Source organism: Leucoraja erinacea, chromosome 8 (assembly GCF_028641065.1).
Source record: "Leucoraja erinacea ecotype New England chromosome 8, Leri_hhj_1, whole genome shotgun sequence".
In the NCBI taxonomy this organism is placed as follows: Eukaryota; Metazoa; Chordata; class Chondrichthyes; order Rajiformes; family Rajidae; genus Leucoraja; species Leucoraja erinaceus.
In genome coordinates, this window is record NC_073384.1 from 28,281,887 (window position 1) to 28,307,296 (window position 25,410).

The window sequence follows — 25,410 nt, forward strand, 5'->3', positions numbered from 1 at the left end:
TTGTTTCAGAGGGCACACAGACAAGGTGAATGCAAAGTTGCTTTCCCAGGGAAGGGGGTTCAAGAACTAGAATACATAGGTTAATGGTGAGATGGGAAAGATTTAATAGGAACTTGAGGGGCAACTTATTCACACAAAGCGTGGTGGGTATATGGAATGAGCTGACACAGAAAGTAGCTGAGGCAGGTCTATGACCATGTTTAAATGACATTTGGACAGGTATATAGATAGGAAAGATTTAGAGGGATATGGGTCAAACATAAACAAATAGGACTAGCTTAGATGACCACCTGGTTGGCATGGATGAGCTTCCATACTGTATGACCCTATGACTATGATTCAGGGACTGCCTTACCTGATGACGTTACCCAGAGTGGTCAGGCTGAGGTTGATGGCTGTTCCCTCTCTCAGGCGATCCCCTTCAGAACCCGAGGACTTCTGCCGCTCGCTGCCTGCCAAATCCACCAAGTTTATGTTGGACTGTTTAGTTCGGTGTTCTTTTAAAAATACCTTACGTGTCAGACAAAAACAGGCATTTGTAGGCTGATCTTTCATGTTTAAAGTCCATCTTGTTTTCTTAGAAATTGACTTTAAAATGTACCCTTTCAAAGTAAGCTTCAATTAATATAAAAAGATGCTTCAATCTCATTTAACAGTCATTTTAAAACCCAAAATTAACTACAATACTTCATAATAACTTGGAATGCAGCATTGAGGAAATTTGTGAAATTGGTCACCATTGGTAGACTTTTGGGTCTACCTTTTGAGTAGACTATTGGGTAAAAACGTCTATTTTGATGGCAAGATCCGGTTACTGTCCATCATCTGCTCTCAGCAGACGTGATTTTTCCATTGTATCATTGTTATATTAATTGTAAGATTTGGTATATTGATTAAGGGATACATATTGACCAGAACATCATGGGAAGTTAACCTATTTGCTCTGAAGAGCAATGTGGGAGCCTCTAGCTCATGTGCATGGAATTTTATCTCACAACCTATTGACTCAAAAGGTAAACGTGCCATCTTAAATCCACAGCTGACATCAAACCTCTCAAACCATAAATCCTGAAACACCATTGAGAAGGTGCATAATTCCATGGGCAGTTAGATATTAAACGCACCCAACGAAGACCAGTTTAACTGAGTTTAATTTATCAGGATTTGCAATCTTCTCAAATGCCCTAATGATGCAACAGATGGTGAAACTCGAACAAATATAAATTACAGCAAGCTTCTGAAAAAATATATATCATCAGTGCTGTATTTTGCTACTTCCCTGTGATATGTTTCATTTCTGCAGTTGACTCTATTCTATGGATTCTAATCCATAACTCACTGGTCAATGCAACATTTGTTTAAAGTATTTAATAACTCTCAAATAATGCCAGTATCTAGAATAACATAGCATTACAACAACTCAACTTCAACTTCTTTTGAAATCCAATTTGTCCAGCTCAAAGTTTTCTCTTTCAAATATTTATTCTATTACCTTATGAATGACCTTACAGTTCAATAGGTTGTTGGCCTTCATTGTGCAAGAGCATTGGAATACAGGAGCAAGTTTAAGTTCAAGTTCACATTCATTGTCACATGGACCAATTGGTACAGTGATATTTGAGTTACCATGCAGCCATACAAATAAAAAGAACAGAATACACGATAGGGTTTAACATAAACATCCACCACAGCAGAATCAACGTTTCCCACTGTGATGGAAGGCTGTAAATCTTCAGTCATTTTCCTCTTTGTTCGCCCATGGTCGGGGCCTTTGCACCCTCCGCAGTTGCCACTACGGACAGCCCGATGTACAGGCCCTCACGCCGGGATGATTGGAACTCCGGCGTCGGAATGGATCGGAACACTCTCGCGGCTTGGAGTTTCCGAATCGGCCGCTTCCTACCGGAGACCATGGCATCGGTAGTCCACAGGCCAGCTGGGCGGAGCTCCAACACTAGTGATCCCTGTCAAAAGATCCCAGGACTGCGCGATGTTAAAGTCAGCAGGCCCAACGCTCCGGAGCTCCAACATAGGCGATCCTCGGCAAGGCATCGTCCCACTCCGCGATGATACTTCAGTGCTGCGCCGCTGCTGAAGCTCTGGGCCGTCTCCGGTAGGAAAGGCCGCGCCAATCCAGATGGTAGGCCGACAGGGGGGCGCGAAGATGCGACACAGGGAAAAGTCCAGTTAAGTGACGATTTCCCCTTATTGTCCCCCCCCCCCACCCCACTCCCCACATAGGACATGCTACGAAACATTTAATACATACAATTAGACACACTAAAAATAACAAAAAGGGTGAAAGGACTAACAGCTGCTGGCGAGGCTGCCATTGCTGGCGCCACCCGAATGTTTTGCTGAAGTTGTACAGGGACTTGAAACCTTATTTGGAATTGTGTGTAGAGTTTTAGTGCCCTTATCCGAGGTGGGATATTCTTGCCATGGAGAGTGAGCTGAATATTTACTGTGGTGATTCATGGGTTGGCAGGACTGATGCACGCAGAGAGATTGGGTTCTTTAAGCCTACATTCACTGAAATTCGTGAGAATAAGCAGTCTCATGTTACAGGACCATCACAAACTAAATACAAGGAAGATGTCCCCAATAATTGGAGAGTCCAGAACCAGGGGTCACAGCCTGAGGTCACAGGGCATCGCATTCCGAACAGTGATCAGGAGATATTCCATCATCCAGTGGTTGGTTTACCACCGGAGTGGCTGCCTCGCCAACAGTCTGTTTGCCCCCTCTCTGTTTTTATTATTTTAAGTATGTTTTCAAAGTATGTTTTAATGTTTCGTGATCTGTTCTATGTGGGGGTGGGGGAAATTGGGGGAATCTTCTTTTCAATCACTTACCTCCACGGAGATTCGATTTTTCTCCGTATTGAATCTCCATCCCCCCTGCGGCCTAACAACATGGAGTGGTGCAGCCTTTCCTGAAGACCGTCCCGATGCTTCAAGCTGCAATCCTTTGATGAGGATTGTGGAGTGCTCCAACCGCGGGGTCTGTGGACATTAACACCGTGAAGCCTGCAGTCTGCAGTCTTCAGTAAGAAGAGGCCGACTCGGGAGCTCCATGCCACGGAGTGTTCCATTCCATCCCGACGCCGGAGTTTTGATCATCCCGACGCGAGGATTCGGACATCAGACCGTCGGCAGCGGCGAATGCCGGACGGTTCAATAGCCCGACCACGGGTGAACAAAGGAGGAAGATGATTGAACTTCATTACCTTCCATCACAGTGAGGAATGTGGTGAATGTTCATATTACATTTTATTTTATATGGCTGTGTGTACTGTTTTCTCACTTAGTATGGCTGTATGATAACTCAAATTTAACTGTACCTTAATTGGTACATGTGACAATTAAATTGAATCTTGAATCTTGATCTCATTTAATCTGTGGGATTCTCTATCAAAAGGCAGTGAAGGCCAAATCAGTGAATATATTCAGGAAGAGGATGGATATATTTCTTACTACTGAAGGTGGGAACAAGGTTCTGAGGTGGATGCTCAGATGTGATTAGCATGAGTATTGGAGCTGGCTGGAGGGCAGTCTTCCTCCTGCTAGTTTCCAGGTTTCCACCAGTTTCAAATTGAGTCCATTCGAGACCACGACAATTAGATACGTAATAACTTGGTTCCACTCAAATTTCTTTGCTAATCATCATAATCTGTGATTTACCTTTTAGCACTTTCATCACATCGCTCCTGAGTTTCACTGGTCCTAAATTTTCTGATCTCTGATATAATTTACTTCTGCTACGACCATTCTGCAATTTTCTTTATGCTCTCTACCAGGCTTTGATATCCTCCCTGAAGCACAGTGACCCGACTAATTTAGTTAATCTCCTATGCCAATTTAAGTCAAAAACTTTGCTGCCTTCAAAGATTCGTGCATCTGGTGGCAAGCCTTTCTAACTCCCACCCTTCTTTTTAAACTTACCTTATTTTGCTTTGCCACTTCCTTTCTCCCAAAATTACCAACTTTGCTCATCCTGACATTTCTCTCATCTGCCACAAGCTGTCCCTCTTCTCCCAAACTGCTTCTGCCTTCACATCTGACCCACTGATTACATGTCCACCTTTCTCATCATCTGCTAAATTTTAAGCTGGATTTCAGCTCTAATTTTTTTGCAAATAAATTAATGTTCTAGGGGCAGAATTTGGCCATTTGGCCCATCAAGGCTACACTGCCATTCAATAATGGCTGATCTATTGTTCCCTCTCAACTACATTCTCCTGCCTTCACATGATAAACCCTGCCACCCTTACTAATGAAGAATCTGGCTATTTCCATCTTAACCACCTTAATCTGATGATAATTCATAAGCAGTTCCTAAATTTAACTGTACACTTTGGTCCGATTATTTATATTGACAGCAATTACCCACCAGAGTTGGTGCTGCCAGATGAGCCGCCTTAGCTCATTGAGCCAGTGAACTTGTACCTGCTTGAACTGGACAGTGATGATCATGTGTGAACGACTGCTGGTCATATTGACATTGGTGGATGTTGTACTCCTCTTCCTGGTTCCTTCCTTCATCAACTGTTCAATTTGCTCGTAGTTTTCACAAGGCACCGACTTCATATCTTCCACGTAGAAGCCTCTTTGTGAGCTTTCTCGCACTCTCAGACCCCCAGACTGCTTACTTTTAGATAATAAGTCAATCACCTAGGAAAGATATTTAGTTTAGTTTAGAGATAGAGCGCGGAAACAGGCCCTTCAACCCACCTAGTCCGTGCCAACCAGCAATCCCCGGACAGGGCACTATCCTACACACGAGGGACTCTTCACAATTTTTTTTGCCGGAGCCAAATTAACCTACAAACCTATACATCTTTGGAGTGTGGGGGGGAAACAGAAACACCCGGAGAAAACCCACACAGTCATGGGGAGAATGTACAAAGTCCGAACACAGACAGCACCCATAGTCAGGATTGAACCCGGGTCTCTGATGCTGTAAGGCAGCAACTTTACCGCTGCGCCACCGTGCCTTTTGGTTGTTGAATATTGTAAAAATAACCATTCATCTGGACTCCTGGACTTCTGGAGAGTTGAAAGAGATTCCTGTCCCCAGGGACAATCTGTTTATGATTTTAATGTGTGTTGGAGGGACTGAAATTAACTCTGACATTACAGGAATTCAGCTGGACAAATATCAAACTGGTCTAAATGGCCGAGGTTTTATTAATAAACAATTCAAGGCACCCTTCGTAGTCTCAGAGGGGGATGGTGAGTAAATAAAATATGTAAACCTTTGAACATTGATTTTCCTCTTGATGTTATTTTATCTAATTACTTTAGTTTTACACTTTGATGTTTCAATGCTTTTTGCTACTTAGTTTAGTTCAAGTTATTTTCCTTATCTTTCTTCTTTCCCTGCTTCAGCCTAGACTAGCCATCTGGCAATTCTGGCATAACACTGATCCATGCCTTGTTTACATTTATTTTTATTAGTTCTGCTTGTATGTGTTATTCATGATATCACTGTGCTGCTAACTCAGGTGAAGTCTCATCTTGCAACAACCTCGAGTGTCCATTTCCACTGAACAGTCTCAGTGACTGGCAGATGGTAGGTTGGACTGAATACCTGACCACACCGTCACAGTTACAGATAATAAAGTGCCCACAACTCACATGATAATTAAGGACTGAAATATACTTTGGCATGGAACCCACAGCATGAATTTGAGTTGGTGGACCAGGGCTGAGTTTTAGTCTCAGTCTGCCAATGACTGATATTTCACAGCCTAAGAATAGCATTTCTTGATAAGGAAGTTTAAGCCAAAGGCCAACTCAGCAATTGAAGATTCATGTGACCACATATACAAAGGGATCATTCTTTAAACATAGTCTATATGAATACCTCCAGACCACGACTCCCATAGATAATGCTACACTTTAGGCAACTAGAAACTCCCGTTTCTAATTAACCAAAGTACTGTTGACATGTAATATACTATTTACTTATTTATTTCACTATGGATCATATTATAGTTCAGGTGCAAACATTCTTGGCATTGTTTAATTGCTAATGAATACACATCTGGAACACAAAACAGTGGAAAATTCGTTCAGCTTATCCCTTGTATACTTGCCTTTTACTTTCCAGCACCAAAGCATTTATTTAATGCACATTGTAGAACATAGTGATGAATTAACTCCGTGGGTCAGGTAGCATCTCCCATTCATCTCTAGCCTTTGTCACTTACTCTGCTCCTCTGCTAATTAAGCCAAGCTCCCCTGTATCCATCCACCTATCGCTTATCAGGCTCACCCCCACCATCCCCAGGCCCCCACTACAATCAGTCTGAAGAAGGATCCCAATTAGAAACGTTTAGAGATGCTGCCTGACCCATTGAGTTACTCCAGCACTTTGTGCTTTACTCAAGACTCTAGCACCTGCAGTTCAGCATGTCCCTATTTAATGCACATACCCATGGTAAGAAACATAGAAACATAGAAATTAGGTGCAGGAGTAGGCCATTCGGCCCTTCGACCCTGCACCGCCATGCAATATGATCATGGCTGATCATCCAACTCAGTATCCCGTACCTGCCTTCTCTCCATCCCCTCTGATCCCCTTAGCCACAGGGGCCACATCTAACTCCCTCTTAAATATAGCCTGGCCTCAACTTCCTTCTGTGGCAGAGAATTCCACAGATTCACCACTCTCTGTGTGTGTGAAAAAAAAATGTTTTTCTCATCTCGGTCCTAAAAGTCTTTCCTCTTATCCTTAAACTGAGACCCCTTGTCCTGGACTTCTCCAACATCGGGAACAATCTTCCTGCATCTAGCCTGTCCAACCCCTTAAGAATTTTGTAAGTTTCTATAAGATCCCCTCTCAATCTCCTAAATTCTAGAGAGTATAAACCAAGTCTATCCAGTCTTTCTTCATAAGACAGTCCTGACATCCCAGGAATCAGTCTGGTGAACCTTCTCTGCACTCCCTCTATGGCAATAATGTCCTTCCTCAGATTTGGAGACCAAACTGCACGCAATACTCCAGGTGTGGTCTCACCAAGACCCTGTACAACTGCAGTAGAACCTCCCTGCTCCTATACTCAAATCCTTTTGCAATGAAAGCTAACATACCATTCGCTTTCTTTACTGCCTGCTGCACCTGCATGCCTACCTTCAATGACTGGTGTACCATGACACCCAGGTCTCGCTGCATCTCCCCCTTTTCCCAATCGGCCACCATTTAGATAATAGTCTGCTTTCCTGTTTTTTGCCACCAAAATGGATAACCTCACATTTATCCACATTATACTGCATCTGCCAAACATTTGCCCACTCACCCAGCCTATCCAAGTCACCTTGCAGTCTCCTAGCATCCTCCTCACAGCTAACACTGCCCCCCAGCTTAGTGTCATCCGCAAACTTGGAGATATTGCCTTCAATTCCCTCATCCAGATCATTAATATATATTGTAAATAGCTGAGGTCCCAGCACTGAGCCTTGCGGTACCCCACTAGTCACTGCCCGCCATTGTGAAAAGGACCCGTTTACTCCTGCTCTTTGCTTCCTGTTTGCCAGCCAGTTCTCTATCCACATCAATACTGAAGCCCCAATGCCTTGTGCTTTAAGTTTGTATACTAATCTCTTATGTGGGACCTTGTCGAAAGCCTTCTGGAAGTCCAGATACACCACATCCACTGGTTCTCCCCTATCCACGCTACTAGTTACATCCTCGAAAAATTCTATAAGATTCGTCAGACATGATTTACCTTTCGTAAATCCATGCTGACTTTGTCCAATGATTTCACCACTTTCCAAATGTGCTGCTATCCCATCTTTAATAACTGACTCTAGCAGTTTCCCCACTGTTAGACTAACTGGTCTGTAATTCCCCGTTTTCTCTCTCCCTCCGTTCTTAAAAAGTGGGGTTACGTTTGCTACCCGCCAATCCTCAGGAAACACTCCAGAATCTAAAGAGTTTTGAAAGATTATTACTAATGCATCCACTATTTCTGGAGCTACTTCCTTAAGTACTCTGGGATGCAGCCTATCTGGCCCTGGGGATTTATCGGCCTTTAATCCATTCAATTTACCCAACACCACTTCCCGGCTAACCTGGATTTCACTCAATTCCTCCAACTCCTTTGACCCGCGGTCCCCTGCTATTTCCGGCAAATTATTTATGTCTTCCTTAGTGAAGACGGAACCAAAGTAGTTATTCAATTGGTCCGCCATATCCTTGTTCCCCATGATCAACTCACCTGTTTCTGACTGCAAGGGACCTACATTTGTTTTAACTAATCTCTTTCTTTTCACATATCTATAAAAACTTTTGCAGTCAGTTTTTATGTTCCCTGCCAGTTTTCTTTCATAATCTATTTTTCCTTTCCTAATTAAGCCCTTTGTCCTCCTCTGCTGATCTTTGAATTTCTCCCAGTCCTCTGGTATGCTGCTTTTTCTGGCTAATTTGTACGCATCATCCTTCGCTTTGATACTATCCCTGATTTCCCTTGTTATCCATGGATGTACTAACTTCCCTGATTTATTCTTTTGCCAAACTGGGATGAACAATTTTTGTAGTTCATCCATGCAGTCTTTAAATGTCTTCCATTGCATATCCACCGTCAACCCTTTTAGAATTAATTGCCAGTCAATCTTGGCCAATTCACGTCTCATACCCTCAAAGTTACCTTTCTTTAAGTTCAGAACCATTGTTTCTGAATTAACAATGTCACTCTCCATCCTAATGAAGAACTCAACCATATTATGGTCACTCTTGCCCAAGGGGGCACGTACAACAAGATTGCTAACTAACCCTTCCTCATTACTCAATACCCAGTCTAAAATAGCCTGCTCTCTCGTTGGTTCCTCTACATGTTGATTTAGATAACTATCCCGCATACATTCCAAGAAATCCTCTTCCTCAGCACCCCTGCCAATTTGATTCACCCAATCTATATGTAGATTGAAGTCACCCATTATAACTGTTTTGCCTTTGTCGCACGCATTTCTAATTTCCTGTTTGATACCATCTCCAACTTCACTACTACTGTTAGGTGGCCTGTACACAACACCCACCAGCGTTTTCTGCCCCTTAGTGTTTTGCAGCTCTACCCATACCGATTCCACATCCTCCAAACTAATGTCCTTCCTTTCCATTGCATTAATCCCCTCTCTAATCAGTAACGCTACCCCACCTCCTTTTCCTTTCTGTCTATCCCTCCTGAATATTGAATATCCCTGGATGTTCAGCTCCCAGCCTTGGTCACCCTGGAGCCATGTCTCCGTGATCCCAACTAAATCATAGTCATTAATAGCTATCTACACATTCAACTCATCCACCTTATTACGAACGCTCCTTGCATTGAGACACAAAGCCTTCAGGCTTGTTTTTACAACACTCTTACCCCTTATACAATTATGTTGAAAAGTGGCCCTTTTTGATTTTTGCCCTGGTTTTGTCTGCCTGCCACTTTTACTTTTCACCTTGCTACCTATTTCTTCTACCCTCATTTTACACCCCTCGGTCTCTACGCTCACACATTTAAGAAACCCTTTCCCTTTAACTCCATCCTCCACTATCCCATTCGACACCCCACCCCCCTTATTCAGTTTAAAGCCACCCGTGTAGCAGTGGCAAACCTGCCTGCCAGAATGCTGGTCCCACACCTGTTAAGATGCAATCCGTCCCTTTTGTACAGTTCCCCCTTACCCCAAAACAGATCCCAGTGATCTAAGAATCTAAATCCCTGCCCCGTGCACCAGTTCCTCAGCCACACGTTCAGGTCCCGTATCTCCCTGTTCCTGCTCTCGCCAGCACGGGGAACTGGAAGCAAACCGGAGATAACAACCCTGGAGGTCCTGCTTTTCAACATTTTTCCGAGCTCTCTATAGTCACGCTGCAGAATATTCATCCCCTTTTTTCCGACATCGTTTGTGCCGACATGCACTACCACTTCCGGATGTTCACCTTCGCCCTTGAGGATTTTCTGCACTCTGTCCGTGACATCCTGGATCCTGGCACCGGGAAGGCAGCACACCATCCTCGCATCCCGTCTGTTGCCGCAGAAACCCCTGTCCGTACCTCTCACGATGGAGTCTATCACTACAATGGCCTTGCCTGCCTTAGGCCTTTTTGGTTTTGGCTCAACAGCCCTATTCGCATCGCAAGCCAGTCCGCCGCTCACGTCTTCTGTCCCAACAGCTTCTAATCGGATGAACCCGTTTACAAGAGGTACACCACCCGGGGACGTTGGCATTCCATGCTTCCCTCCCTTTCTCACTGTCTCCCACCTTCTCTCTTCCAGTACCTTAGGTGTAACAATCGTACTGTAGGACTTGTCAAGGAACGACTCAGTTTCTCGTACGAACCGGAGGTCATCCACTTGCTTCTCCAGTTCCCCAACACGGCCCTTCAGGAGCTCTACCTGGATGCATTTTTCGCATTTGTAGCAGCCAGAGGCACCAGCGGTCTCCTTGACCTCCCACATACTGCAAGCATCACACTGAATCAGCTTGCCTGACATCTCCTTCTTTGGTCTCTCCCTCTCAAGCGTATTGCATGGTCTCCTCTCCTCAGCCGCCTCGCCGAAGACTCTCGAGCCAAAGACTCTCGAGCCAAAGACTCACACTTTTCTCACAGGGCACTTCCCACACAAGGCCGCTCACTCACTGCCGCTCGCAAAGAGCTGTCCTGCTTAAATTGACTGATAAATTGCCTGATTTACCAATTTACAAAGCAAATTCCTCAGTTTTCAACTGTTTTCACCCCTCTCCTCCCACTTGCTAATATCTCTTGCTAATCTGTTGCTGCTGTTGTTCCTCCCAAATCTACAGCTAAGATTGGATAGTATTGAAAAATTACATTAATATGCCAGTAAAGAGCAAAGATTACCTTTTCATTGTAGATTTCCAGCATGCTGAAATAAATCTGGGGAAAAAATTATCTGGAAATTCAGTGTCATTTTTACTCTTTTCAAAATAACACATTAATAACATGTCAACACTCCCCCTATTCCCAGTTTCATTGATTCTTTATTGAAGTTGTTGTAAAAGCAAAGAATTGAACAAACCAGACCAAAAGCCCACCCTCAAATAATTCTGCAAGAAATATCTGGACAAAATAAAATATCCTAATAGTAACTAGCAAGAATAGCTCCTACACATTGGGTAGACCACACTTAGAATATTGTGTACGGTTTTGCTTGACAAACAACAGGAAGGCTGTGGTACCAATAGAGAGTGCAGAAGAGATTCACCAGGATGTTGCCTGGATCGGAGAACTGTAGACATTGGACAGGTTAGGACTATTCTCACAGGAATGTAGGAGGCTGAGAGCTCATTTTACAGAGGGGATTAGGTGGGGAAAAAAATAATCAGTGAATTTGTACCCAGGGCAAGAGTGTCTAAAGGAACAAGAAGGGATAGGTTTAAGGTGAGAGGGTAGAAATTTAAAGGAGAACTGATTTTCACATAGGGGGTTGTACACATTAGTAACAAGCTGCCAAAGGATTATTACAATGTTTAAAAGACATTTGGGTTGGTTCTTGGGTAAGAATGATGTAGAGGTACATGGGCAAATAGGGTTAGCGTAGATGGGTGCAACAATCCACATGGAGAAGGTGGGCCATTTCTCTGTTGGATGTTCCTATGATTTCATGAATTAACACCTTGAATTTATTCAGAAATATTGAGTAGAGAATATGTGCTAATTTGTCAGGGTGATGCTGTTTGCCTGTATTTAATCCAGTGAACATGCACCTCAGGCTGAAACATTAATCATCAAGGATATCTCATGCCCAAGCATTTTGTGGTAAATGTTTACAACGCCAAATGCTGTTATTCAATTTGAGAGACACCGGTTCCACTAGACCAACCATGGATGTTTGCTTCCTTACTATTATTTTTATACTTCAACCCCAAACCACCTTTCATACCTTCACAGCCATTCTTTCTCTCTTTTGCTTTCTGTAGTCTTTCTCATGCTTTCGTGATTGCCTTTCGCTTTTCTATTTGGAGTTTTAGTTTTATTCCTCATTGGGTTAGGAGAGGAACCAAAGACAGAGCAAGATGAAATTCATGTACATCTTGTGTGGTTGGAATTTTAAACACATTTCATGATAGAAAGGTAGAGCTTTAAGCTGCAAATTGGAAATTGGATGAAGGAAAGAAAATACAGGAGGGGAACTAATCAGATTTTTTTCCCCAAAGAGCTGATTATTGTTCTAGTCGATCATTATATATAGATGTTGCTGTTAACTATAGTCCATCTCCAACGCCCTGAGGTGGAGGTGGTAATACTATGACGTCCGAGCCCAGTAATGATCTGAAACATTTGCTGTCTTGACTTCTCAGAAAGTCCTGTGTAACTCTGAGACTGTTTTTGGTGTTGTTGCTCAGTGAGGTTTGCCAACTTCTCCATCCATCTCTTCTCCACTATTTACATTCACTAAAACTGCAATACTTTGCTGCATTTGATCTTATGGAAAAGATTTTGGATAGAGACAGAGCAAATGTGATAATACATTGGGAATATCTTAATCCATCAGCCACAGAGATAATAAGCAGGCTGAGAATGGTACAGAATTCATATGCACAAGAATGGCCCATTACTCCAAAGTAATTATACAGCAATATAAATGGAAAATCTAATCCCGTTGGGAGGAATACAAGAACAAACAGGAGCGGGACACCTGACCCCAACACCTGCCCATCGATCAATACCATCATGGCTGATCTGCCTCGGGCTTCAGCTTCTCTCCTGTGCCATTCCCCACAACCTTCAATTCCCTGATCTTTCTAAATCGTACCTACGTTGCCTTTACCTGCCATCATTCATCCTCTGCAGCCCTCCAGTGGCAAATTCCTTTTGTTTTACCAGACTCTTGGAGAAGATATTCCTAAAACACCTAAGTTATCAATGGCTGACCCCTTAACCGGTAACTATGGCCCTTGTGCAAGACTCTGCCATCAGTAGAAGCATCTCAACGACTCTATCATTCCTCTCAGGATCTAATATATTTCATAAGCTCACCACTGATTTATATCCAGGGATTTTCCCTCTCCACCATAACACCTGCAGCTTGCTAACCTTCTGTAATGATCTCAATTGTTCATCTTATTGCCTGGCATCCTAACATTTTAATATTAATGTTCATTTAATTTAGTCATCTTTTTGATTCTAGCCTATTTGGGGAAGGGGGGTTGATAATTCACAGATCTATGGGAGGTGTTAGATGGTTGATAAATCAATGGTCCTTTTAACATCAGTTATCCGAGCAGTTAATTGTATTATTCTACCAACCTTCTGAATCAAGTAGTTACAAAAGAAAGATGGGATAATTATCCATTTTAACAATTTCTAAATAAACCTTTTTTTTGAAATTCGAGCTGTGTCACATAATTACAGTCCATCTCCATCAACTCTTCCATGTGCACTATGCATCTCAAACTTGCTGTACATAGAACAAGCAGCACAGGAGCAGGCGCTTCAACTTACAAGACACAAGGAATCTTAGTTCTTACCTGGTACTGTTTATCGCGTTCTTGTTCTTCTTTAATTGCTTTGAACAACTCGTCACAAATTAATGGGATTATTCCTCTGTTTTTTCCATAGCCAATCATGGAGTAACTTTTTCCTGAACCAGTCTGTCCATAGGCCAACAGTGTAGTGTTGTATCCCTGCCATGCATTGCTCAACAATTCTTGGCCCAGATCATCGAACACCATTCTCTAACAAAGGAAAATTTAAAGAAGCACATTTTAAAGAACGTTACACATTTGTCTTGATGCTCATCCTTTCCTGACCTGTGAAAAGTGACTCCACGTTGATGCAGGGATTCCCCAGCATGAATGCCATCTTTCAGCCTTGAACTACAGTGCATTTAGAAAGTATTCAGATCCCTTCACTTTTTCCACATTTTGTTATGTCACAGCCTTATTCTAAAATGGATGAAATTCTTTTTTTTTTTTATCATCAATCTACACACAATACCCTATAATAAAAAAGCGAAAACAGGTGTTTAGAAATTTTTGCAAAGTAATTTAAAAGAAATAACTGAAATATCACGTTTTCATTAGTAGTCAGACCCCTTACTCGGTACTTTGTTGAGGCACCTTTGGCAGCGATTACGGCCTCAAGTCTTGGGAATGACGTTACCAGCTTGGGCACACCTGTGTTTGGGTAATTTCTTCCATTCTTCTCTGCAGATCCTCTCAAGCTCTGTCAGGTTGGATGGGGAGTGTCGATGCACAGCTATTTTCAGGTCCCTCCAGAGATGTTCGATCAAGTCCGGACTCTCGCTGGGCCACTCAAGGACATTCACAGACTTGTCATGAAAACACTCCTGCGTTGTCTTGGCTGTGTGCTTAGGGTCGTTGTCCTGTTGGAAGGTGAACCTCCGCCCCAGTCTGAGGTCCAGAACGCTCTGGAGCAGGTTTTCATCAAGGATCTCTCTGTACTTTGCTCCGTTCATCTTTCCCTCGATCCTGACTAGTCTCCCAGTTCCTGCCGATGAAAAATATCCCCTCAGCATTATGCTGCCACCACCATGCTTCACCGTAGGTATGGTATTGGCCAGGTGGTGAGCGGTGCCTGGTTTCCTCCAGACGTGACGCTTGGCATTCAGGCCAAAGAGTTCAATCTTGGTTTCATCTGACCAGAGAATCTTGTTTCTCATGCCTTTTGGCAAACTCCAAGTGGGCTGTCATGTGCCTTGTACTGAGGAGTGGCTTCTGTCTGGCCACTCTACCATAAAGGCCTGATTGGTGGAGTGTTGCAGATATAGTTGTCCTTCTGGAAAGTTCTCCCATCTCCACAGAGGAACTCTGGAGCTCTATCAGAGTGACCATCGGGTTGTTGATCACCTCCCTGACCAAGGCCCTTCTCCCCCGACTGCTCAGTTTGGCCGGGCGGCCAGCTCTATGAAGATTCCTGGTGGTTCTAAAGTTCTTCCATTTAAGAATGGCGGAGGCCACTGTGCTCTTTGGGGCCTGCAATACTGCAGAATTTGTTTTATACCCTTCCCCAGATCTATGTCTCGACACAATCCTGTCTCGGAGGTCTATGGACAATTCCTTCGTCGTCATGGCTTGGTTTTTGCTCTGACATGCACTGTCAACTGTGGGACCTTATATAGACAGGTGTGTGCCTTTCCAAATCATGTCCAATCAATTTAATTTACCACAGGTGGACTCCAATCAAGCTGTAGAAACATCTCAAGGACAATCAATAGAAACGGGATGAACCTAAGCTCAATTTTGAGTGTCATAGCAAAGTGTCTAAACACTTATGTAAATGGGATATTTCAGTTATTTATTTTTAATTACTTTGCAAAAATTTCTAAACACCTGTTTTTGCTTCTTCATTCTGGGGTATTATGTGTAGATTGATGATATAATAAAAAATAATTTAATCCATTTTAAAATAAGGCTATAATGTAACAAAATGTGGAAAAAGTGAAGAGGTCTGAATAATTTCTAAATGCACCATTAACACTTCATAAATTAATAGCAGCTTTGTAAATGTTCAGTTATGCCCCTAATACCAGCAGTGGTTGCGTGAGTTGCAGGCTTCAATGATCATTTTGTGAAGTAATGCTTCTCAATACCATCCCCAAACAACCTGCCTTTAATTTCAAGGTTATTCTTCACCAAAGGAAAGTGTTTCTTTTTATCTTCCCCATCAAGTTCTCTAAATCATTTTAAACACATCAGTGATATTAAATAATCCTTGATTTCTAAGGGAAGCAAGACCACTTCAATAGAGTGTAACTAAACCATCCTAACACAAGAGAGCAGTCCCGAACTAATATCTATCTCATTCGAGACCCTCGGACTATCTTCGATTGGACTTTACCTTGCACTAAATATTATTCACGTTATTCCCTTTATCATGTATCTATACACTGTGGATGACACGATTGTAATCATGTACAGGTATGCCTTTTCGCTGACTGGTTAGCACGCAACAAAAGCTTTTCACTGTACCTCTGTACAGGTGACAAGAAACTAAACTAAATTGGACCACGGTTGAGCTGCATTTTTTAATCTTGGCAATGACAAGCGCAAAATCATCAGTCTGATCTTTAACCTTGTGATTGGTTCCCAGCTTGTGCCGAGTATATTTTTCAAATGCGACCAAATCACAAAGATAAAATAGGCCACATTTTACTAAAAACACATTTGCAAAGCAATATTTTTGATAAATTCTGAATTGAAGTCAGTGTTTAAGTTTGACAACTATATTAATTCTTAATTGCAGTTGATAGACAAAACTTTCTCTTAGCTCATTACATCAACCTGGGTAAATCATTTAAAGGCACTGCCGCATTTGCTATTTATTGTCCATCTAACTGCTGTGGAAACAAATACTTTACAGTATTAGAAATCAACCACAATGAGAAACCAACACAAGGAAACAAAGCTTTTATCTGTACTTGAATGAAGGGCCAAAAAGATCCTTGCAGTTAGATCTCCAATGATGCCAACGCAAGATAATCCCTCAGATTATTACAACCTTCATTGAATATACATATGATTTTTTACCATTGATTACAAAAACTGTTACACATTATCACTCAGAAACTTGAGAAATTACAAAAGACATCCATTCACCAATATGATTTTGAGAAATGGATTTCCAAGTTTTCCTAGAGGTAAACCATGTCTCAAACCTCTTATGACAAAACATACTAGCAAGTGGACTCCAGCTAGAACAAAATACTTCATTCAAATGGATTTTGCTGATGTGTTTGTGTCTCATCTGTGGCAAAACATTTAGACTAATCCCATATTAAAGAGTTAGCACTCTAGACTGTTGAATAAAAAAAGACTCGGGTTGCCCAAGATCTGTGCATCATCCCACCTGGTCGGCATATTTGCTGGTAGGTCCATCAGGGACAAGAATTCCTTGCTCATTCTTAATAAATCCACTGTGTGACCAGTAGGCCAGGTCAAAAGTGAATGTTTTAGTGTCGCTCCGATTTCTGGGGTTCCAAATTGTGATGCTGTTTAAAGCCATGGAGATGATGCAACCACATCCTGCGTCTTTCTCAGTCTGTTAAAAGTAAGAAAGCATAGGGGGTCACACAATATTAAAATGTTTTTTATAATTCAGTACGTGTGAACAGCCAGGGCAACTTTAGTATCGTTGAGAGGGTAGTTACCCTGTGGAATTTTATTGCAGAAAGTAGTGGAGGCCAAATCATTTTAGTATACTCAAGAAGGAGGTGGGTAAATTTGTTTAACAGTAGGTATTTGGACAAGGAGGAAGAATGAATAACCACCTGTGATTAACAGCTCTTGCTTTTTATGTTTCTATGGCAGGGGAAAGGAAGGGTTACATCCTCCCTCATCTAAAAGTTGGATATTGACGTAAACTGAATTAATCAAGTCCAACAAATACAGGTGTGAAATTGCAATTGCCTTCGTATATCCTTAGGCTGCAGTTCTGACCAAATCTGTGTGTGCCCCCGAAACCAATGGCATATGAAAAAAGATTTGGGCTATTTCTTCCCCATGTAAATGTACATTTAAACTCTGACAATGACTCCCTATTTTGTTACAGAATATTTATGAAAAAGTTAAAAATAAACTACAATTTCTTGAATTCCTTTTCTGTTAAGCATTTGAAAAATTCACTCACCTGGTTAAAGGCTCTAACGCGGGCAGCCACTCTCACACTGTCCACACTTGGCATTTTTCATACTTCATTCATTCATTTTCCTTTCTGCAGAAAGCAAGAATGGATAAATTGATAATAATACAATGTTCTAGCCGTTTGGTTAGACAAGGTGTTTATTTTTCAACACTAAACGTTTACCTTGTCTTTTTAAGAGCTGTTCATCTTTCACATCACTTTGTGTAGTTATGCGTGACCGTGCAGTGGGAGGAGAATCAGAATGGTAGCGTGGTATCAAATGTAGTAGCTGAGTTGGGCAAGAGGAAGATGTTAGCAGCAAAGCATGCCAGACCTGGGAAAGCTAAATACAAGGAACAGTCACTACACTATTATTTAAACACAATTTTAGGAAGAATTACATGGGGAAGAGACAGATCAAATTTCACATTTGCATTTATTTTTTTAAGTCAGCAATTTTGGACCAAGTGCTAATATGTATGGGAATGCATTATTCAGAATGATAAAATAATAATGAAATGGTAAACCTGAAACTTGATAAGAACAAATATAAGGCTTCTCGAGTGACTGAATGGTTGTAAAGGATTCTGAAACTAGTTTTGACCATCTCAAACATTTTAATATAGAGAGAATTGAAAAACTACATAGTCCTAACTTCAGAGATTATGCTCCAGAAGTGGGCAAAAACAAAATGTAAACATTATAAAAATGGCAAGTCTTTATTTGGTTTCTAGTTATGCAATAACTAAATTGGTTCTCTTATTTTAAATTTTGTTAATCAAATACGACAAAATAGACGTTTTGGTGAATTTTATGAATTTTGAAGTATGAATTTTGCAAGAGACACCTTGGTAGCAAATACATTTATACTCCTGCACATCTTTGATGCAATTAGATGTGTTTTGAGAACATGGTTTGTAAATGAAACAATAGGTAATATATAAGCAAAATTAAAAAAAAATCCTTTCATATCAAATAAGTATCAGACCATATTGTATCTTGGAATCATTGAATTTTACATCAGGGACCATTCTGTTCATCAATCCAGGTTGAAAACAATTGAAACTAATCGCATTTGCCGATTCTCAATCTGTCTTTGCTCATTAAAACACAGCTCCCTGCACCAGAAAAGGTAAAACTAATACAATTGCATCTCCTTCAAACTGACACTTGGCTACAACCAGGGAACGAACGGTGGCGTAGTAGAGGACGGCATGGTAGGGCAGTGGTAGAATTGCTGCCTTACAGGGCCAGAGACCCGTGTTCGATCCTGACCATGGGTGCTGTCTGCCGGGAGTTTGTACATTCACCCCCGAAATTGCATGTGTTTTCCCAGGGCGCTCCACTACTGGTTAGTCGGCTAATTGGCTTCAGTTGCGATTGTACATTGTCCCAAATGTATAGGATAATGCTACTGTACGGGGACTCGGCGGGCAGAAGGGCCAGTTTCCATGCTGTATCTCTAAAGTAGACTAATGTCTCAAATGCCTTTCCTTATTGTGCATTTACAGTCACCACATATATGTACTCATTAACAAGAACAGTTGTTTCGTAAAAACATTGAAAGCGTTTAATCATCTGTCATTTCCTAAGTCATTGTTCCAGTGTGCACGATCACGGGTTTTGCATAATTAGAATGTTCCATCTTGCCAGCATTCTCAAGCATTACCATGGTGTGGACAGAACAGAGGCATTGGGACGGAGGTAGAGAGGGTGGTATCTACCTCATGGTAATTTTTTTGTGGTGGTCAGATGTTGCAGTCCCGTCCAACTCCTGCTCTCCATATCTGGAACACCTGGCAGTGAAGTGCCGGCCCTTCTACCTCCGACCACTGCTACACCACCACCACCACAGATGCCTAACGCTCCATCCCTCACCCGCAAAACAAAATCAGGGGGCAACATAAGACACAGAAACATCACACCAGATGAGCTCAATGCATTTTACGTACTTTGATAGGGAGAACACTGATGTGCCCCTCAGGCCCCCATAACCCGATGCCCATGAAGTGTAAGGTGATGTGCCTCAATGACTACTGACCATGTCCGTGATGTAGAAGTGCTTTGAGAGGTTGGTTATGGCGTGTATTAACCCCGACCTCAACAAGAACCTGGACCCACTATAATTAGCCTACCACCACAACAGGTCAATGGATGATTTGGGCAATAAAAACCACATACATCAGGCTTTCACTCAGACTACAGCTCGCCGTTCAACATTATTTCCTCCAAACTGGTTACCAAGCTCACGGAACTCTGCGCATCCCACCGCAACTAGATTCTCAACTTCTTCATCAACAGACCACAATCTGGACGCATTGATAGAAACACTTCAAGGCTGCGTGCTGAGCTGCCTGCAAGCATTTCAAGGCTGAATGCCTAGCCCTCTGCTCTACTCATTCTATACTCAAGACTGTTCCAAGTCCACCTTCAAATTTGCCAACGACACCACCATTGTTGGATGAATTAGATGAAATCGGAGGGGTTGCTGAGAACAAAGGGGGGGGGGTGGGGGGGGACAACTCGGCGTGAGGGGGTCGTCTGTGGCCGTGTGCAGCAGCGGTTCACTGCTGCGAGCAGAAGATATAACTATCCAATTAACCTTTTGTAACTTTGTCTGCGCCAGAAATGTGGCGACTCTTGCGTACTGGCTAGGTGGTCAGCTGTATGATTTTGCCAGGTTATATGCAAAACAAAAATAATTTCACTGTACCTAGGTACATGTGACAATAAAGTATCATTAAACTGTCGCTGCCTAAAAAAGGTAGCCAGCATAATCAGAGACCCACATCACCCTGGTAATGCTCTCATTTCAATCCTGCCATCGGGAAGAAGGGATAGGAGCTTAAAAACCATAACATCGCGGTTCAGGAGCAATTTCTTCCCATCAACCAGCAGGCTATTAAATACTACAACCTCCAAATAAGCTCCGCACTACATAGTCTAGAGAGTATTGTTTTTGTCTTTGCACTATTATTTGTTTTCATTTTTAGGAATGCACATTCAGACTGCAGCTCATCAACCACAACTCGGCGTTCAACATCACCCCTCCAAACGTGTTTTCAAGCTCAGGGAACTTGAGCACCAAAAGGGTTTCACAGTGGCGCAGTAGAGTTGCTGCCTTACAGCGCCAGACACCGGTTTCAATCCCCAATAAGGCTGTGGTCTGCATGAAGTCTGTATATTCAATGATCATGTTGGTTTTCTCTGGATGTTCCACCTCCCTCCCACATTCCAAAGACGCACAGGTTTATTGGCTAATTGTCTTCTGTAAATTGCCCCTAGTGCGTAGAATGCAAAAACTGGGGTAACATAGAACTAGTGCATAGGTGATCATTGGTTGGCACAGACCCGGTGGGCTGAAGGGCCTCTTTGCACACTGTACCTCTAAATTAAACTGAGTCTTTGTGCATCCCTATGCAACAGGATCCTTGACTTCATCATCAACAGACAACAATCAGTAAGACCTGGCTGCACTTCCTCCTCAACAACCAGCAACACTGCCCGATGCATCATGGGTAGTGGGTACCGATCAAAAGGATCTATAAGATAAACTGCCTCAAAAAAGCAGGCAGCGTCATTAAGGACAAACACCACCCTGGCCATGCTCTCATTTCACACCTACCATCGGGAAGGATGTATAGGAGCCTGAAAACAGTGACCTCCAGATTGAAGAACAGCTTCTTCCCAAGAACCACTGGGCTCCTGAACACTAGAATCTAAACTATGAACACTTTTGATTGCACGAAGGCCTTCGGCTATTTTTTAATTTATTTATGTATTTAGTTTTATCTGTTTTATTAATGTTATCTATGAACACTTTATTTACAAGCCTGTTATACTGGTGTGAATAGGAATTTCACCATTTCCATTGTCGATACATATGGCAACTAAACACTCTTGACCCACATTCGCAAAGTCCTGTACTTACCATTTAAATAGGTAAATTGGCTGATATATGATTGATAAAAATATGCAAACCCAAGTTATAATGGTCCAGGCCATGGGGGGGGGGGGGGGGGGGGGGGGGGGGGGAGAGAGAGGTATCCATTATTGCCGATTGTCTGCTATAAACCAAATTAGGCACTATTGTACAAGTAGTGGAAACAAACAACTGCAGTTGCTGGTTAATACCCAAAAGGACACAGAGTGCCCGAGTAACTCAGGTGTGTCTTCTTATTATCGAGTCCACACAAAAGATTAGAAGTTGTTCAGCCAGAGCTAACCCCACTTCTCGGCATCTGCATACAATGATGTCTGTCTTGTTGCTTCTTGTGGGTGGTGGTGGAAAGATTGGTTGAAACAGGGCTGCGACGTGAACACTCTTTCCTTGACCCCACTCAGTGGGTTAGGCAACATCTTATTGGATTGAGAACATGGGTTGGGACGTTTTGGGATCAGACCATTCTTCAGACTTTCAGTCCGAAATGGGGCCTGGAATCCAGGCGAGTTGAGGGCCTGGCCAGCTGGTGGCTACCTGGGGAAAAGTCAATAGATGTGGCTCGTGGGTCACCGGAGTGCAAGTAAGGGTCAGCCATGGAGGTGGCGTGGCAGGCGAGGCCTGGACGCGGCTGAGGAAACTATTAAGAGAGAGGTAGATTTAGCTCGGGGGTAAGGGAATCAAGAGATATGGGGGGGGAAAGCCAGAACGGGGTACTGATTTTGGATAATCAGTAGAGCCAGGATGTTTAGGCACTAAAAAATTCTGAAATAGGCAGGCAAAAAAGCATAATAAAATTACAAAAAAGGCACGAAAAATACATTTATTGACAAAAAGGCATTTATTTCCACCATCAAAATATGGTTACAATTATAATATAAAAGTATACTATATTAAATGACCAAAGTTGCCTGGTTGCACATAATTAGTAGCATTTTCTTCAAATTATCTGGTGTTAAACTATACCGTCTGTCAGACAGAATATGCTTCAGTAGTGAAAAACTTTTCTACCTCAGCTAAGGTCACTGGTGCATACCCGAAACAAGCTACAAACTGTATATTCATGTTGATATCTTGTGCATTACAACTAACCTTTGAGAACTTTATCTATGTTTTCTATTTCTTCAAGATCTTTGTGAGCTAAAATCACTCTCACATTTTCCTTGTATGTCTTTACCTACATCGCCAGGATCTTTACGAATATTGTCAGTTACTTTGTTGAAAACCTGCAAGTTATTCACTAATGTTTCGCCACATTTCTCAAGGGAAGTGATGATAGCTTGTGGGAAGTTTGCAAAATTGGAAGCAATAAACACAAGATCGCGGTGGATGGACGTTTTCTCAATAATTTCACTGACGATCCAGCAACAGATTCTTCTTCTTCAAAACAGTTGACCATTTCTTTTATCTTTTCAAAATTTGCAGCATAGTAGAGTACAGCAGGGAGCCATGTACCCCACCTCGTCAAAACAGGCTGAGGAGGTAGTGGAATCTCGGCTGCCATTTCCTTGAACAACTGCACACGTGATGGTGCTTTGAGGAAGATTTTCTTGACAATGGAAACTAGGTGATCGACATTTGGAAACAAGCTACATATGTGCTTGGCAATTCTATGAGGTCCTTGAGCTAAGTATGTCAAATGCAACATTTTGGGGAATAATACTTTGTCAAACAGAAGAACATTCTCATGTTTCATACCTTCTGGCCAAAGTACAGCAAGTGAAGATATAAACAACTGAGCAATATTTGAGCTGTTTGACTTCCCCAATACTTCAGATGTCAACAAATACTCCTTTGATGGTTGACCTGCCTCCATTGTACCGATGACCACATTGGCAACATATCTCCCCACAGCATCTGTTGTCTCATCTATTGAGATCCATATTTTGTTGCATGCAACTTCATCTCTAATTTTCGGCACAATGTTGAAGTTGCTGTCAACATAATTTTTCCGTAATGACTCACTTGGTATATGTTCCTCTGTGTATTTCTCTAAAAAAGCTTCTGAGAGATTTGTTTTCCAATTTCCACAGTGGAGCAAAACATTTTTCACACAGAGTGGTGAATCTCTGGAACTCTCTGCCACAGAAGGTAGTTGAGGCCAGTTCATTGGCTATATTTAAGAGGGAGTTAGATGTGGCCCTTGTGGCTAAAGGGATCAGGGGGTATGGAGAGAAGGCAGGTACAGGATACCGAGTTGGATGATCAGCCATGATCATATTGAATGGTGGTGCAGGCTCCAATGGCTTACCCCTGCACCTATTTTCTATGTTTCTATGAATTCCATCATCAATGAATACCTTGCACAGATCACTCGAAAACTCAGATTTGCGACTGGAGCCAGCAGTAAATGTAGTGAGGAGACAAGCTTGGGTATTTCGCTTGGGTAGTCTACACCCCAGCAGTATCAACATTGACTACTCTAATTTGATATAACCCTTGTTTTCTCCTTCCTCCCCCTCCCCAGCTCTCCTAGTTCCACTGTCTCTCGCCTCTTCCTTATATTTCCCCCCCCCCCCCCCCCCACATCAGTCTGAAGAAGGGTCTCGACCCGAAACTTCGCCCATTCCTTCTCTCCATAGATGCTGCCTCACCCGCTGAGTTTCTCCAGCATTTTTTGTTTACCTTTGATTTTTTCATCATCTGCAGTTTTCTTAAATAGATCTTGGAGAAGACTGAACCAGCGGGCAGCGGCATGAACAAATGAATGACCCGGTGGTGGTAGTTTTCTTGTAAGATATACTATATTTACACGTTAATAATAACATTAATATTAACATGTTAACATAAAAAGGTCATTGTAATCACGGTAGAACGCAAGAAAATAGCAAACGATCTCAATCGTGAAAAGGACATTATCCTGGTGAAATAATCATAAAAAGGCACGAAAAGGCATTTATGGCAAAATCCTGGCTCTAATAATCAGCCATGATCATATTGAATGGCGCTGCTGATTCAAAGGGCCAAATGGCCTACTCCTGCACCTATTTTCTATGAAGGCTGGCGGCGGTGGTAGAAGTCTGGCCTGGAAGTGATATGGAGGCTGCAAATGACTAGGGAGGAGGCGCGAGGTCAGCATGCAGCTGAGTATACGGTTCGAGCCGGGATCGGCGCAGGGGGAGCCGTACTGAGAGCAGCAGGGTAGGCGACACAAGCCGGGGGTGGTGTGGGCAGCTGTCGGTAGGTCAATCCTATATAACCAAAATCTGTAATATAGAAATCGGTTAAAATGAGTGTTTACCGTATTGCAATCCTGAAAGAGATGTAGCAAAGGACTGCAAAGATCTTCTTCCAAATCAGATAGCAACAAGTTGGAAAAAGTCTTGATGATTGTGATTCTATTCACCGGAAAGCTCAGAGATGAGATTGCAAAATACTGACTTGTATAGTTCCAAAGTATCCCAGATCTGTTATATTCTCCCCATGATGTTTAAAAAACTAAACTATAAGGACACATCAAATGGAATTTCATGGTCAACCCTGCTGCTAAGCACGTTTTATCATCCAATAGATTTCTTCCTTCACATATCTTTTAATTTAGGTTAGAGGCAACAATGATTTAAATATGGTAAAAATGAACTTGCACAATCTGGTTTGCTTACCCGAGAGCAATTCTGTGCAGGTGCATGTATCCCATATATTTTTTCCAGGGTTTAATTCATGAATAAGCAAATAAACTCTGCATCTAAACATATTGAATGTGTATACATACAACCAAGATTGACATTTATAAAAGCTGGAGCGGTCTTAATAAAGAACAAAATAGGTACCAACTTAAAAGTAAGATTAAAATAAGGGAGATTTGCCATGTAGAATTGAAGGTTATATAGTAGAGGATAATAACCACAAAGAATAAAAGGAATCCACTG

At 42.2% G+C, this 25,410-nt stretch overlaps 1 protein-coding gene across 1 annotated transcript in view; it reads right to left on the reverse strand.

Moving 5' to 3' along the window:
* The window catches only part of kif28 (kinesin family member 28), a 55,642-nt gene extending 35,881 nt beyond the window's left edge, over positions 1–19,761 (reverse strand). Inside the window, exons 1-6 of the mRNA XM_055639290.1 lie at positions 17,608–19,761; positions 16,828–17,019; positions 13,488–13,694; positions 10,858–10,893; positions 4,449–4,673; positions 356–510 (exon numbers count right to left, since the gene is read on the reverse strand). Coding sequence (XP_055495265.1) covers positions 356–510; positions 4,449–4,673; positions 10,858–10,893; positions 13,488–13,694; positions 16,828–17,019; positions 17,608–17,661 — 869 coding nt within the window. The 5' untranslated portion in view covers positions 17,662–19,761. The remainder of the gene's footprint in view (positions 1–355; positions 511–4,448; positions 4,674–10,857; positions 10,894–13,487; positions 13,695–16,827; positions 17,020–17,607) is intronic.
* Between the last annotated feature and the right edge of the window lie 5,649 nt (positions 19,762–25,410).